The following is a 13,821-nucleotide window of genomic DNA, read 5'->3' as shown; positions in this document are numbered from 1 at the left end:
CTATTCTTTCAATCTTCCAATTTGTTATGCATTAGTATTACCAATCCTTTTCCCCACTGTCAATGAACTAAAGCTTTTAAATTAGAATATAGTACTGACTTGCTTGAATTTCCATCTGGCTTGAAAACAACAGGCATTTAGAGTCAAAGCCTTTGTGATATAAGGCAACCCTATTTTTGCATTGCATGATAGTAGAACCTTCTGTAGTGTATATTACTCTTGTGTACCATGATTCCAACTCATGAGCTATGAGATTAAAAGATAATGATACAAAGAGGCCAACCAATATTTTATTCCAAATTTTTGAAATGCAACTTATTGTACAGTTCTAGATATTTTTCCTTTTTAGTTTTAAAATGTTTGGATAATTTTATCATTTTAGAAAATTGCTTGCTCCTCCCCTGTCCCATTCCGCATGGTTTGGAGTCACTGGAATGCATTTTCCAGTGCATTCAAAGTAATAATTTGAGAATACTCAATTTCATCTGTTTTTCCGTGTATCTTCATCAAATGGCTAAGAAACATGTAGGACGGTAGAGAAACGTTTTGAATAAGAAGAGGAGTACTTGTGGCACCTGCAGCTGACGAAAGCTTATGCTCAAATCAATTTGTTCGTCTCTAAGGTGCCACAAGTCCTCCTTTTCTTTTTGCGAATACAGACGAACACGGCTGCTACTCTGAAACCTGTCTTTTTGAATAAGGATATTTATTTTATTCTGGTCATTTGATTAGATTCTGAAAGCATTACATGGCAGTACAATCTCCACAGAATCACTAGAAGTAAATGGTAGGGGTTAGTCAACATATTGAATAATGTACTGTATGTTCATGGCAGATGTCTGATGTAACAATTTACAATGTTTTTCTTGTTTTACAGAAGATGAACAAGTATCAGCAGTCTAACCGTTGGGCTATCTATGAAAACCACTTAAAATCACAGGGGACGTGGGACTATGAACCATATGATTATGTTAGCTAATGCTGACAACTTGCTGCTACTAACCTCAAAAGTTGTATTTGCCTCAGTCATGGACAATATGAACCTGGCTGAATCATAAATCTCTCTAACTTACTTCACTCTACCACAGTCAGCTATCACAGCCTAAGGAAACTATTTATGCCTGTGATATAAATACCATTTCCAAGGAGTACAGACTACCTGAGTACTGAAATCAGCATGATGAGAAGGACCAATCTTAGTACGTTGGGACCACCAATTGTCAAGAACCACTTGAAACTTGGAAGCATTCTTCTGTATAATCCTTTGGTAGATTTCTGTGATATATATTTTCCACATGACTTATAATTCTAAAATTAAGAATGTTATTTTACATACTTAAGCAAAATTGGGGACACTGCGGCATTATCTGAAAAAGTAATTTATTTATTTGGAGTTTATGGAGGGTTTTCTTTTATTTGTACTGGGAGTGCTCTGGTTGGCTAGTGTGAACACTGACAAAGAAAATGGGTACTAACTTAGATACATGTCAATATTCTTTGTGCTATTGAAACAGACACAGGTAACAAGGGGCCTACTAACTCATTCAGAAATACCCGGATTTGGGGTGTGTACTTAATGTAAATGGAATAAAGGATTTGGAAGTTAATGTGCATACAGCAATGAAACACTGCCATCTCTTGGTCCTGCTCTAGAAAACCCTGCATAATATCTATGGAATTCTTTAACTATCAGCCTGCTGGGAAAATAACTGGAGTTCTTCTCCCACGTTCCCCCAAATTAAAGGTTTGAAACATGGAGGCTGTAGTTCCTGTGAAATTATTTGGTATGTTCAAAACTTTCCAAGTAGGACTGTAAACAAATTTTGCACTGCATAGTGCAGCATGTAAATCACATTGTTCGCAATAGAAAGTAAAATTAGTGCTCTGTGGGTTCTGTGATCATCCTATATTTTTTTTTCTACTTGTACCAAAATTCAAATATTTTAGGTACTGGAATTATTTAAAAGGAAAATTGTCACCACTCTCATTAATGGAGTAGAAAGAAAGTGTATTAATATAGCATTTTAACCATAGGCCATTGCACATAATACAATAAATACATACTAATTTTATATCAACACAAGCCATTATGGAATAATATTTGTGAAAGTGAACATTTTGAGATATAGTACAATATAGTGTATAATTGATTCTGAAAACCTACAGCATTCATCCAATTAATTAGATTAGAATGTTTCAAGTTTTAGAGTGAATCCTGGCCAGGTTGTAATCAATGGTGGTTTTCATTTGGATGGAGCCAGGATTCACCTCTAATGTTCTTTTTGTACAATTAGGGTAAGCTAAGTTGCTTGCTTTAACTTTACTTAGCCAACCAGAGTACATGGGGTAAAACTGGAAGTACGTGCATTTTTTTTTCTTGTTCTAGCACAGGATAACCCAATCAAATAATATAATTGGAGACGAATGTGTGGATCTGTGTTTTGACATTTTACTTGTAAATCTTAATGGGGATGTTTACAGACTAAGTTAGACAGATGTTTGTCATTTTACAGGTGCCTCAAAGAACTTCTATATTACGTTATGAAGAGCTTTAAAATTGCTTTTATTTTATTTTTTTCCTCGTGTAAGGCAAATGCAGCATTTTCTGAAAATGACACAAGTACCAAAAACAACCCAAAGCCTTTGATGTGCATCATCCGTATCTATTTGGGGCTGATGTTTACAAACATAAGAATGTGTTCGATCAAACTTTTGCTTGTGTTCGTGTGTGTGCCAGATTTAATATTATCCTGTGGCTGGAATGTACCCTGTATTGATCCTTGTATCCTGAAGTCCTAAATCAGTCAAGAGCAGTAATGTGGGGAGAGGCTGCCTAATTCATAATTAGTTGATTGACTATGTGTTAGATTTTTGGTATGAGCGTCTGAGGAGTAAATAGCTGAAAAATCATAGTGAAAAGCAGATTAGCTGTTTCTTAAAGGATACTTTCTTCTTCGTCAAGGCCTTAATGTGTACAATGAACTTGTGTAGGCCTTAATGAATCAAGATTAATATAAGTGTCAAAATGGTCTAGGGCAAAATGGTTACTTTCAGCATATATAATGTTCACTTCTTAATACTTAAAATTATGTCTTACAGGATATAAATTGCAAATTCTAGTAATTCCACAGTAAACTGTAAACATTTGTTAGCTTCTAAGTAGCGTACAAAATAGGCTTACCATTTAATCAGAAAATCATGTTTTGTGCCAGATAAATTAAGTCCTAAGGTTTCAGTGACCTCAGATATTGATTTGTAGTTTATTTCAGCTTGTTGAACAAACGTAAAGGATTAAGTCTTTGTTCTTGAGGTGACCTCCTTTCTATCTAAGGGCCTGATACTGCTTCCACTGATGTCAGTGGGAAAACTCACAATGACTCCCATGGGAGCTGGATTGGGGCCCTCATCTGGTATCCATTAAGACAGCCATGTGATATTGATTACCCATTTAAACTTGGTGTTTGCACATCAACAGCATCATGCTGTTCAGCAGTACTTTTCAGGACACTGTTTTTAAAGTGAGTGAAAGTCTTGCTAATCATATTTTCCGAATAGACAGTACAACTAATGTAAATAAATCATGCATAAACTATTGATAAACGAGCTACTTTTTCTGCTTCTTCTGACTTGGACAGTGTGGCTTGCATCTGCTTGTCCTTGCTGTGACTTCATTTGTTTTTTAATTCAACTGATCATATTGATCGGGGGAAATAGCCAAATGTAGTGTGTCTTGTATGGATTTGAAGAGACGTTATCCCTTTTTTCAGCTTTGAAAATTGTGAATTAAGACTGCATAATTCAGGTTTTACGTTGTTTCATGGAAGTGGTATCTCATGGAACAAAAAAATGTGAGCTGACTTACCTGTGCAGCACTCTGTCCCTTTTGATTTCTTTCTGTTACACAGCCCTAACTTCTGCTGAGCAATTCATGTCCCCACTAATATTCTTCCTCCACTTACTCTTTCACTAATGGTTTGTTTGCTCATAAGTGATGAGTGAAGGATTTGATTAAAACCAATTTGATTTTTTTGCCTGCATTGTGATATTTCATTGTGCAATTAAAATCTCAACCTTCCAAACCGTTCGGAAAGAACCTTCCAACCAATTGTAGTACCTTTGACTTAACTGGCCTCCACATAATGAAATTAAACAACTGAGCTTCTGTTATATTAGTTTGCCTGTTCCATAAATACAACACAGTAAACTAAAGGGGAATTCCTTCAGATATGCTTCCTTTAAGTGTTGGACAATAAGAGGAGTTGAATGATCGACCGTCATTACCAGAGTGGGAATATGAGGCCTTTTCTTGCTCATGTGCATCATCTAAACTCACTGAGCAGAGTCATTGGGGCCAGTGAGGCTTCTTATGTGGGAGATGATTGCAGGGTGAGATTCATGGCTTCCTTCCAATTCTCACAGGTCGTGATTGTGTGATGTTCCGAGTGTCATCCTTTCCCATTGAAGTCAATGGGAGATGGAGGTTGGCCAGCACTTCCAAGGATTGAGCCTATAGGAAACAACCTTTGCAGAAAGACTCTGCTTTCTATCAATAATTCTCTTGCAAAAGATAAATCTGAAAAGTTTTTCTTCATTCTTTCTCTCTCGGATCACATGGTTGCAGACAACAATGGAAATATATATCATTTTAAGCTTTTGTATATTAGAATTAGTTTTTTTTAAAAAGATATACTTACGACTGCCTTCAGAAAAACAGATCAGAAAAAAAGGGATACTCTCTCTTTAGAAAAGCTTTATACATTATATTTAAAAATGGGGAGAAAAATCCATCTTGAGTTCCCAATTCAGCTTTAGTTTATGTTGTGCTTTTTTGTTTTATCTTTATTTTTATATATCTGGAATGCAGTTTAGCTTGGTATTAATACAATTCTAAATATATGAGCATATTGGCAACAACTGCACAGATGTAATGATATTCCAATAGCAATTGTACTGCACAAGTCAGTGATTGTAAAGTATTCCGTAACAAGCAACGTGTCTCCTATTTTTTGATACCTCTTACACTTATGTCTTTTAGAAAGACAGTGCCTCTGTATGCTTTTTGTACTTTTACTGAGTGATTGTAAATATTTGTTATATTTTTGGTTAAGAGAATGTTTAAAAGTACTGTTTATTATCCAATCTACTAATATGTTGGAATCAATAAACAATCTACATACATTCATTGTTTTTAAGCTGACCTTCTTTGATTATAAAAGTGCGTAACTGAGCGGAGGATTCCACTGTGACAGAGTTCAGTCCTAGGGATATGCAAAGTGTGCAGTCAGAAGTGGCATTTGTTGCCTGCGGCACCACCTTCAGCCCTGGTGAGGAACAGCAATTAAGTGAGTGTTTCTATTTTAAATAGGAATAAAAATAGGACAGAGCAATGGGAGCCTGGTTTGGGGGGTGGGGAGGGGGATTGTGGAATTTGGCACCTAGGTGTTGGTCAGATTTTCTTGACTAAACGCTTAAGCCTGGGTCTGCAGGCAGAGTGACTGAGACTGAAACACAGAGCTCATTGCTGTTCTGCTGCATGGCTTCTCCCCTCTTCTACAAATGGGCGGGAATCTTCCCTGTGGCATTGGGAGGGGATGAAATGTTGCTGCTGGGGGCTCTAGGACAAGGACCTGCTGCTCACTTCAGGCCACCAGAAGTTTTGCCTCCAGCCATGACACAAGTTAACTTAGATTCAGCTTTTCCCACTAAGGGCTTGTCTATACTTATGGCTAAATGGGCACTGTTGCGGTGGATGCAGCCGTGTCGATTTAGCGGGTCTGCTGAAGACCCGCTAAGTCGATGGGAGAGCGCTCTCCCGTCGACGTCTGTACTCCAGCTCCCCGAGAGGCGGAAGGTACGTTGGCAGGAGAGCGTCTCCCATCGACACAGCCCAGTTGTGTAACTGAGGTAGCGTAACTTAGGTCGCCTTACAGCTTTAGTGTTAAACCAGCCCTAAGTTTGATTTCCCCTTTGAATTTGCTTTGTTCTTTTCCATAGTAGTGACCTCCTTCCAGTGTCTAGCTCCCATCTCCCTCTCCTCAGCGGAAGCCCAGAGGCACTAACTCTCTGGGTCCTCTGGCCCCGCCCTCACAACCATGGAGCAGCCAAGTTCAGGAGGTGCTATGCTTGTTCAGCAACCTTTCAGGAGTGGCTACAGGCGAGCTGTGGCCTGTCTGCTTCCAACCAATCCTCATTCGCCCAGGGCACATGGTTTTGGGGTCAGACAAGCATGTTGGGGCCTACTCCCCCAGTAAACCTGCTATGGGAAAGTGTAACCAGGAGCACCAGTTTTGCAAATGAGGGACCCCACACAGTCTGCTCAGAGGTGAGGCTTACCTGTTCCTGAGGCACCATGTCCCAAAAGAAGCAAGTGCCCGCTTAAGGAACTAATTTACAACTTTGATGAGTAAGTCACATAAAACGGGGTCTCAGCCTTTCTCCTGTCGGGTGACTTCTAGCTGTGCTCTGCTTCAGACTCCCTTCCCCTCGGCCTGCAGAGAAATGCTCCTGGCTTTGCCCTACCGGTTCTGTGAAGCCCTGTCTGTCAGCATCAGAGCACGGACTGTGTCCCCAGACTCTCACTCTGCCAGGGAAAGGGCTCTGTGTCACCCAAGCAGGAAAGGATCTCCCCACCTCCCACTCCACAGACTAATCTTCAGGCTAAAGGGAGCGCTCCAGGCAGGCTGTGCCCACAACAGAAGTACATAAGGACTCCATTTCCTATGTACCTGCTCTAGCATGGGATTACAACAGGGCAAGTGAGAAATGCCCTTCCATGTACAAAACACCCTCTGTTTTACTTAGGGCCAAGTGGAAGTACTGAAATGGGCACCAGACAGGTTGGAAAAGCAGACAGGCTTCCTTCCAAACTCCCAGGGCTTCCTACTGTGCACTTCCCAGATATCTTCAGTTGAATAACCCCAGACTAGGACAAACCGTTTTACCTGCCTTCTGTCATAAACCACTGGTGGAAGCACGGCATTTAAAGAATAGTGGTGCAAGTCTCCATGCACCCACCTGCCACTCCCCACACGTACTTCCTTTGGAACAGGAGGGCGGTGGCTCATAAGAAGCCTGATACCTCGGGAGGGCAAGAGGTTCCTTCACTGCATGCTGTAATAATATAACCAATAAGACCAAACCCTTAACCAGTCAAAATAGAGGCAGGACGGTCTCAGAAGTACAGGAAAATATCTTCCCTCCTAGATCCTAATTCCTACAGCCACAGTCTCCTGTTCAAGATTCTGGTCAGCCTGGCTCTTTGCTCAAGATGGACCCTTTATTTGCTCCTCTTATTCTTCTCATTGAGCTGGAAACACCCAGCGGCCTTTCCTTGTTTTGAGATTGCGCAGAAGGGCAAGTGGATTATGTGGGTGGTTTTTCCCTCTCTGAGGCAAGAGTAAGTTGTGTCGGGCTAGCTTCCAGTGCTGCACAGCCACATCTTTTTACACAAGCTGATGCAGTGTTGGATGTTATTTATTATCTGTATTATCATAGCAGATAATACGTAAAAGTCCCACTTATGGACCAGAATTCCATTGAGCAAAGTACAGGACAAAAAGACAGACCCTGCACCAAGGCTAGATGTACCTGTAACCCTTCTGCCCGTCAGAGTTGGCAGCAACAAGGGCCGGGTTCAATATCTAGGGGTTCCATTCCAATAACACAATGCAAACCGGCTCGAGCCCCCACCCAGTGACCTGGGACAAATATATACCACCCCCGCTGGGCGCCTCCAAGAGGCAATACTTCCCCTCTCGCAAGCACATAGTCTGAGTGTAACAAAAAGCCTTTTAATAACAGAGAGAAACCATGTGGCATTATGTTGGGGAAACACCACCAACAGGATTCATAACACAACCCATGAGCAAAAAACCCACCCCAAGCAAATTGGGGCATGTCCGTTCCCTTTGGTTCTTGAGTCCAGCAACCCCAAATCACCCAAAGTCCCAAAAGTCCAACGCCTCAAAAGTCTCTGTCCCTGGTCAGGGCAGCCCCAGAGTTCAAAAGTTTATCTGCAGAGTTTTACCTCCCAACCTGGGTGGAGATGGGGGAGGGGTTAAGGGGCACCTTACGTGGTCCAAAGCTGATGGCCCCACCTCTCCATGGGGCTCCGCTCTGCCAGCCGCCCCATGAGCTGCTCTAGGCATCCAACAAACTGCTCTGCTCCACCAGCCGCTCCGCTCGCTGTCCCACGCTCTGCTCCACCAGCCGCTCCGCTCGCCGTCCCACGCTCTGCTCCACCATATATCTTCAGGCTCCCCCACTACTTAACACAACGCTCAGTGATTTCAGCTCTTAGTAAGTTTAGCTCTTTTGTGATTTCAGCTTGTAGTAGGGGAGCCTCAGTGCTGGTGCACCATTAGCCCAAAGTGAATTCAGCTCAGCAGCCTGTAACTAGACTCCTAATAGAATCAGAATTAGCTCTGCTATTCCACAGTGGAGAGAGGAGGAAGTGCAATTAGCATGTAAGGCCCTCACCAGAGAGCCCATGACACCAACCATCAATACTTGTTCCTAGCCTCTCAATTCACAGAGTTTTGGAACCCATGTCCCTTGCCTAGCAAGTGCTACTTAGTTGATGGTGAGTCCCTCCATCATAACAAAAGGCCAAGTACAGTTCCCAGCACAGTTCCCATAATCAGGGTAATAACAATTTATTCTTCCTGCCCCAATAACAGAGACACTGGGGATCCCACAGCAGCCAAAGTGACCATTTGGGCAGCTATGGCCTCGTTCTAGGTGGGGTGGGTGTGCCTATGCAAATGAGATCGGCCCCTGAAGTTCATTTCCACAACTTGCCACACCTCACCACCAGATGTCAGGGTGGAGCGCATCCTGACTCTGCTTACATCCCCAATCAGTGCCTGCACCATGACTAAATGTTCCCTGGGCCCTGTCTCTCCAGAGAGGGGAAGCGTTCACACTGACTCAACATCCACCCGTGAGGTCTCTCCTGGGATTGAGAAGGAGCAGACAGATTCTAAACTTTTCTGGGTCGAATCTTGCTCTGCGCTCATCACCATAGTATCTGAGCGCCTTCCAGTAGCGCATTAAGCGATTCGACTAGCATCTGTCGCATGTTTTCTCAGTCCTCTCCCAGCGGAAGAAGTGGAGTTCTTTCCCTTCCCTACAGTGAGCATGTCACAACCCCTTTTTGCTTTTTAGCCAGGAAGGAGATCCAGCTCCCCTTCCTCCTGAACTATTCAAGGTAACTCAGGAGAGGGCAGGAAAATCCCCAACAACCCAGGAGGGTCTCCACAAACAGGGTTTTTTGAGAAGTCCCCTTCCCACCTCAGGAATTGTCAAAACAGCTTAAAACACAAAAGGCCCAGACTCTGTTAGATACAAGTACCCATCCCTTGCCTTGTTCCTGGAGAAGAATAGCTTTAAATATAATAAATTAATGCATCCACCACTTTCCTTGGGAAACTACTGTATAGGTCAATAGGACTCACTATAAAGAAGGCACCTTTTCTCTTTATATTCAATGTAAATTATCCCTTAATTTCATCCAGTTGTTTCTAATTATACCCCTTTTGTATGCTAAATAAATCCCCCCTGTTTCAGGTTGCTTATCCTGCTACAACCCTTTCTTTTGTCCCTTGATGTGTAAGTTAGAGCAATTTACACTCATTTAAGCAACATATAACATATAAAACAGTTAAGTCACCTCTTAATTTTCCCCCTTTCATTTAGTTATTTATGGATCATCTGAAGGGTAAATTCACACTGAACTTTAAAAATAAGTAAATAATTTTCCAGACTTTAGGTTGTAACCATAGGAACATAGGAATTGCCAGATTGGATCAGACCCAAGGTCTATCTGGTCCAGTGTCCCATCTCTGACAGTGACCAACATCTGTCAGACAGGATACTTCAGGGGAAGGTGCGATAACCCCAAAATCAGCAGATCTGGGATAATCTTCTCCTCCCTGCAACTCCACAGGTCTCATTCTGGTCTCTGATAGAGAGTGGCTTAAACCCTGACGCATGAGAGTTGAAGCTATGAAGCATGAGGTTCATGAGTACATACTGAGATGAGACCACCAGCATTCGCTATCATATGCAGAAAACTACTATTTCCATTGGCAGAAGTTTTCACTCGGCCTGTAGAGCACAGGAAAAGACTGAGTCAGCCAGTTAAACACAGGAAAATTATGCAACAAGTGCCTACAGCTCTTCTGAACTCTTTCTGTTAATTATAGAAGACCAAGAATGCTTTAAAATTGGAAAGTAAAATGCATCTGTTTTCTATTTCCCAAGGGTAGCTGTTTTTCCTCTTTGGCAGATTACTTCATAGAATGTGCTTCCCCTTTGATCTCTGGCATCCCAGCATGGCAGACTTCCTGCATCTTGATCATATTGGATGTGTGGCTGATCTCAGACACACCTTACTACCTATTTCAAATGGAGGAATAAAACCTAGTACAGCCACGTGTAGGAAACAAATGCAAACCTCTTAACCCTGAAAGAGAAGAAAAATGCCAGGCTCTGGTCTAGCAGTAAATGGGGATTTGGACCCATCACTCATATCTATTAGTAGGATTTAGAAGCCAGAGGGTGGGGTTCTCAAAAGGGCTCAATGTTGGTTTTAGCTCTATTCCCATTTAAGTCAATGGTGTAAAACTCCCATTGGCCTCACTTAGAGCAGAGTTAAGCCACGGCTGAACTTAATTGTCTTCACCATTGAAAATCCCATGTAAATGGGCTCATAAATCTATTGGGAATATTGCTGCTGTAGAGGATCACTGAGGAGTATTTGCTTGAAATTTCGCACAGGATACATTGCTCAGCAGCTTCTTTAAATATCAATCAGTTTGTCAGGCGCTGGCCTATCTTATTTCAGTGGCAGAGAGATGAAGTATTCAGCAGAGACACACACACACACCTCCCATACACATATTTAAAGTGTTATATTTATGGCTTATTTTTTAAGCCCTTTGCTTCTTTTGCCTGCTCTTCTTCTGTATTTTGCTGAGCACCTTCAGAGCTCAGATCTGCATTAAGATCTACATATCCTTTGTAAATCCAGAAAGAGACCATATCTGCGGGTCTATTTGTAACATGTCAGACAACATCATCCCGCTGTGCAGTAGTTTGATCGTTAGTCATCAAAAAGGAACTGCAATGCAACAGCTGAGGAGTGTGAATTAAATGCAGTGGTGGTGGGTGAAAAAATTGCCACCAGAGGGCAGCATTGCATGTCATTTTAGCTGGTTGCTTTTGAAACTCATCCTTTTGAGAATCCAGGCTTGAGTGCAATTAAGTAGGGCATCAGCAGTCATGCAGGTTTAGCCGTGCAAATATTCAGAGCACCAGTAAGGAAAAGGCTGTGTTAAAGTCCTTTTAAAATGTTTATTCTTGAACAATGAACATCCCTTTGTGCTTGCAGCCTGTGTCACTGGGCTATGTGCAGGGAACTAGCAAAGGTCTGAGGGATGGATTTTTACCCTCTCAATCCATAGGCAGATTGCAAGGCTTCACTGCAGCCCCTCTTCCACGCTATAAGCTGAAGCACCAGCTACTGCCTCTCTGCCTCCCCGTTCCAGGGAGTCCCCAGGGTCTCATCCCCAGCAGCTCTCTACACTGGCCTATTCAGAGCCAGTACCAAAATAATCTCTTGGTACCCCACAAGGGTTACAGAGACTTAAATGGGTCAACACTATCCCATGCTTCTCCGCACTCCAACCATCTCATGGCTCTCTACACCAGTGATGAGGCACCTTTGCAACCCCTGTGTCCATCTGTTCAGCCTTTGTTTTACAGTGCATCCGAAAAATGAAAACTAATGGAATTTTTGAAAACTTAAAATAATGAAATCCTAAGGATAAAACGGGGGTGAGGGGAGCTGGTTCTCTCAGCAGTGAGGAGGCATGGGTGAGTTGGGGGTACACGGTTCTCTCAGCGGCAAGGAATATGTGTGTGCAGGGCAGCGTGGGTCTCTCAGCATGGTTCCATGTTCACAGCCCCAAGTTCCTAAATGACTAATCTCCCTGTAGTGTTTCCTTATCTCTGAATAGCCATTTAGAAGTAGGGAAAAAATGGCACATAATAAAAATAAGTGTTACTGCTTTAAAAAAAACACAAGAATCTTTTCTTAGTGCAGGGGTGGTCAAACTACAGCCCACGAGCCACATCTGGCCTGTCAGACCATTTAATCCAGCCTTCAGCTCCCACTGGGGCAAGGGGTTGGGGGTTTGCCCCGCTCCGTGCAGCTCCCAGGAAGCAGCCGGGATGAATCCCCTCCAGCTCCTATGTAGTACACGGAGGCGTGGCTAAGCAGCTCTGCGTGCTGCCCCATCTGCAGGCACGGCCCCCTCAGTTCCCATTGGCCATGGTTCCTGGCCAGTGGGAGCTGCAGAGGTGGAGCCTGCAGACGGGGCAGCACGCAGAGCCACCTGGCAGTGCCTCAGAGCCAGAGGGGGGACATGCTTCCGGGAGCTGCTTGCAGTAAGCGCCACCTGGAGCCTGCACCCCTGAGCCCCCCTGGTGCCCCAATCCCCTGCCACAGTCCTAATTCCCCACCTGCCCTCCATACCCCTTGATCCTAGCCCCAAGCCCGCACACACCCCCCTGCCCCAACAGCCTGCCTCATCCCTGATCCCACCCTCTGAACCCATTGGTACCAGCCCAGAGCACCCTCCTCCACCCCAAACCCCTCATTCCTGGCCCCACCCCACAGCCCACACCCCTTCCCCATACCGCAACCCCTGCCCCAGCCCTAATCCTCCTCCCACCCTCTGAACCCTTCAGTCCCAGACTGGAGCCCCCTCCTGGACCCCAAACCCCTCAGCCCCAACCCCGAGCCTCTTCCCGTACCCTGAACTCCTCATTTCTGGCCCCACCCCGGAGCCCTCACCCCCTTCCGCACCCCTACCCCCAATTGTGTGAGCATTCATGGCCCACTGTAGAATTTCCATACCCCGATGTGGCCCTCAGGCCAAAAAGTTTGCCCACCCCTGTCTTAGTGTATATGGACTAAAGGGCTGAGATTTTCAAAGCTGCCTAAGGGATTTGGCTGTCTGATTCCCATTGGAAATACTGGAAAATGGTGGTTCTAATCTTCTCAACACCTTTGGAAATGACAGGTGTAAAACTGTAAAACTTTTTTAAAAGTCATGGAAACATAGAAATTTAGGGCTGGAAGGCACCTTGAGAGGTCATCTAGTCTACTCCTCCTGTGCTGAAGCAGGATCAAATAGACCTAGACCATCCCTGACTGATTTTCCAACCTGTTCTTAAAACCTCCAATGATGGGGATTCCACACCCTCCCTTGGAAGCCTACTCTACAGCTTAACTAAACTTATAGTTAGAAAAATTTTCCTAACATCAAACCTAAATCTCCATTGCTGCAGGTTAAGACCTTTTACTACTTGTCCTACCTTCTGTGGACATGGAAAATAACTGATCACTGTCCTCTTTGTAACAGCCCTTAACATATTTGAAGACTTATCAGGTCCTCCCTCACTCTTCTTTTCTCAAATCTAAACATGTCCTGGTTTTTTAACCTTTCCTCATAGGTCAGGTTTTCTAAGTTATCTCTTTTGTTGCTTTCCTCTGGTATGGCTCCAATTTGTCCACCTCTTCCCTAAAAACTGGTGCCCAGAACTGAACACTGTTCTCCAGCTGTGGCTTCACCAGCACTGAATAGAGCAGGAGATTTACTTTCTAAGTCTTATAGATAACACTCCTGTTAATACACTGCAGAATGATATATTTTTTTTACAACTGCATGGGCTTGTTGACTCATTCATTTTGTGATCCACTGTAACCCCCAGACCCCTTTCAGCAGTATTATTGCCTAGCCAGTTATTCCCCAT

General features: G+C 43.4%; 1 protein-coding gene across 16 annotated transcripts in view; it reads left to right on the top strand.

The window, feature by feature from the left end:
• The window catches only part of RAPGEF6 (Rap guanine nucleotide exchange factor 6), a 227,820-nt gene extending 222,578 nt beyond the window's left edge, over positions 1-5,242 (top strand). For 13 of the 16 annotated variants that reach the window (XM_073355602.1, XM_073355601.1, XM_073355600.1 and 10 more), the window contains one exon: positions 878-5,242. In XM_073355602.1, coding sequence (XP_073211703.1) covers positions 878-903 — 26 coding nt within the window. In that variant the 3' untranslated portion in view covers positions 904-5,242. The remainder of the gene's footprint in view (positions 1-877) is intronic. The other 3 variants (XM_073355605.1, XM_073355609.1, XM_073355611.1) reach the window with 1 other exon arrangement.
• The last annotated feature ends 8,579 nt before the right edge of the window (positions 5,243-13,821 follow it).

The sequence above is a fragment of the Lepidochelys kempii genome, chromosome 8, assembly GCF_965140265.1.
Source record: "Lepidochelys kempii isolate rLepKem1 chromosome 8, rLepKem1.hap2, whole genome shotgun sequence".
Lineage (NCBI taxonomy): Eukaryota > Metazoa > Chordata > Testudines > Cheloniidae > Lepidochelys > Lepidochelys kempii.
Note: the sequence above shows the minus strand (reverse complement) of the source record. Positions and strands in the feature narration are given on the sequence as shown.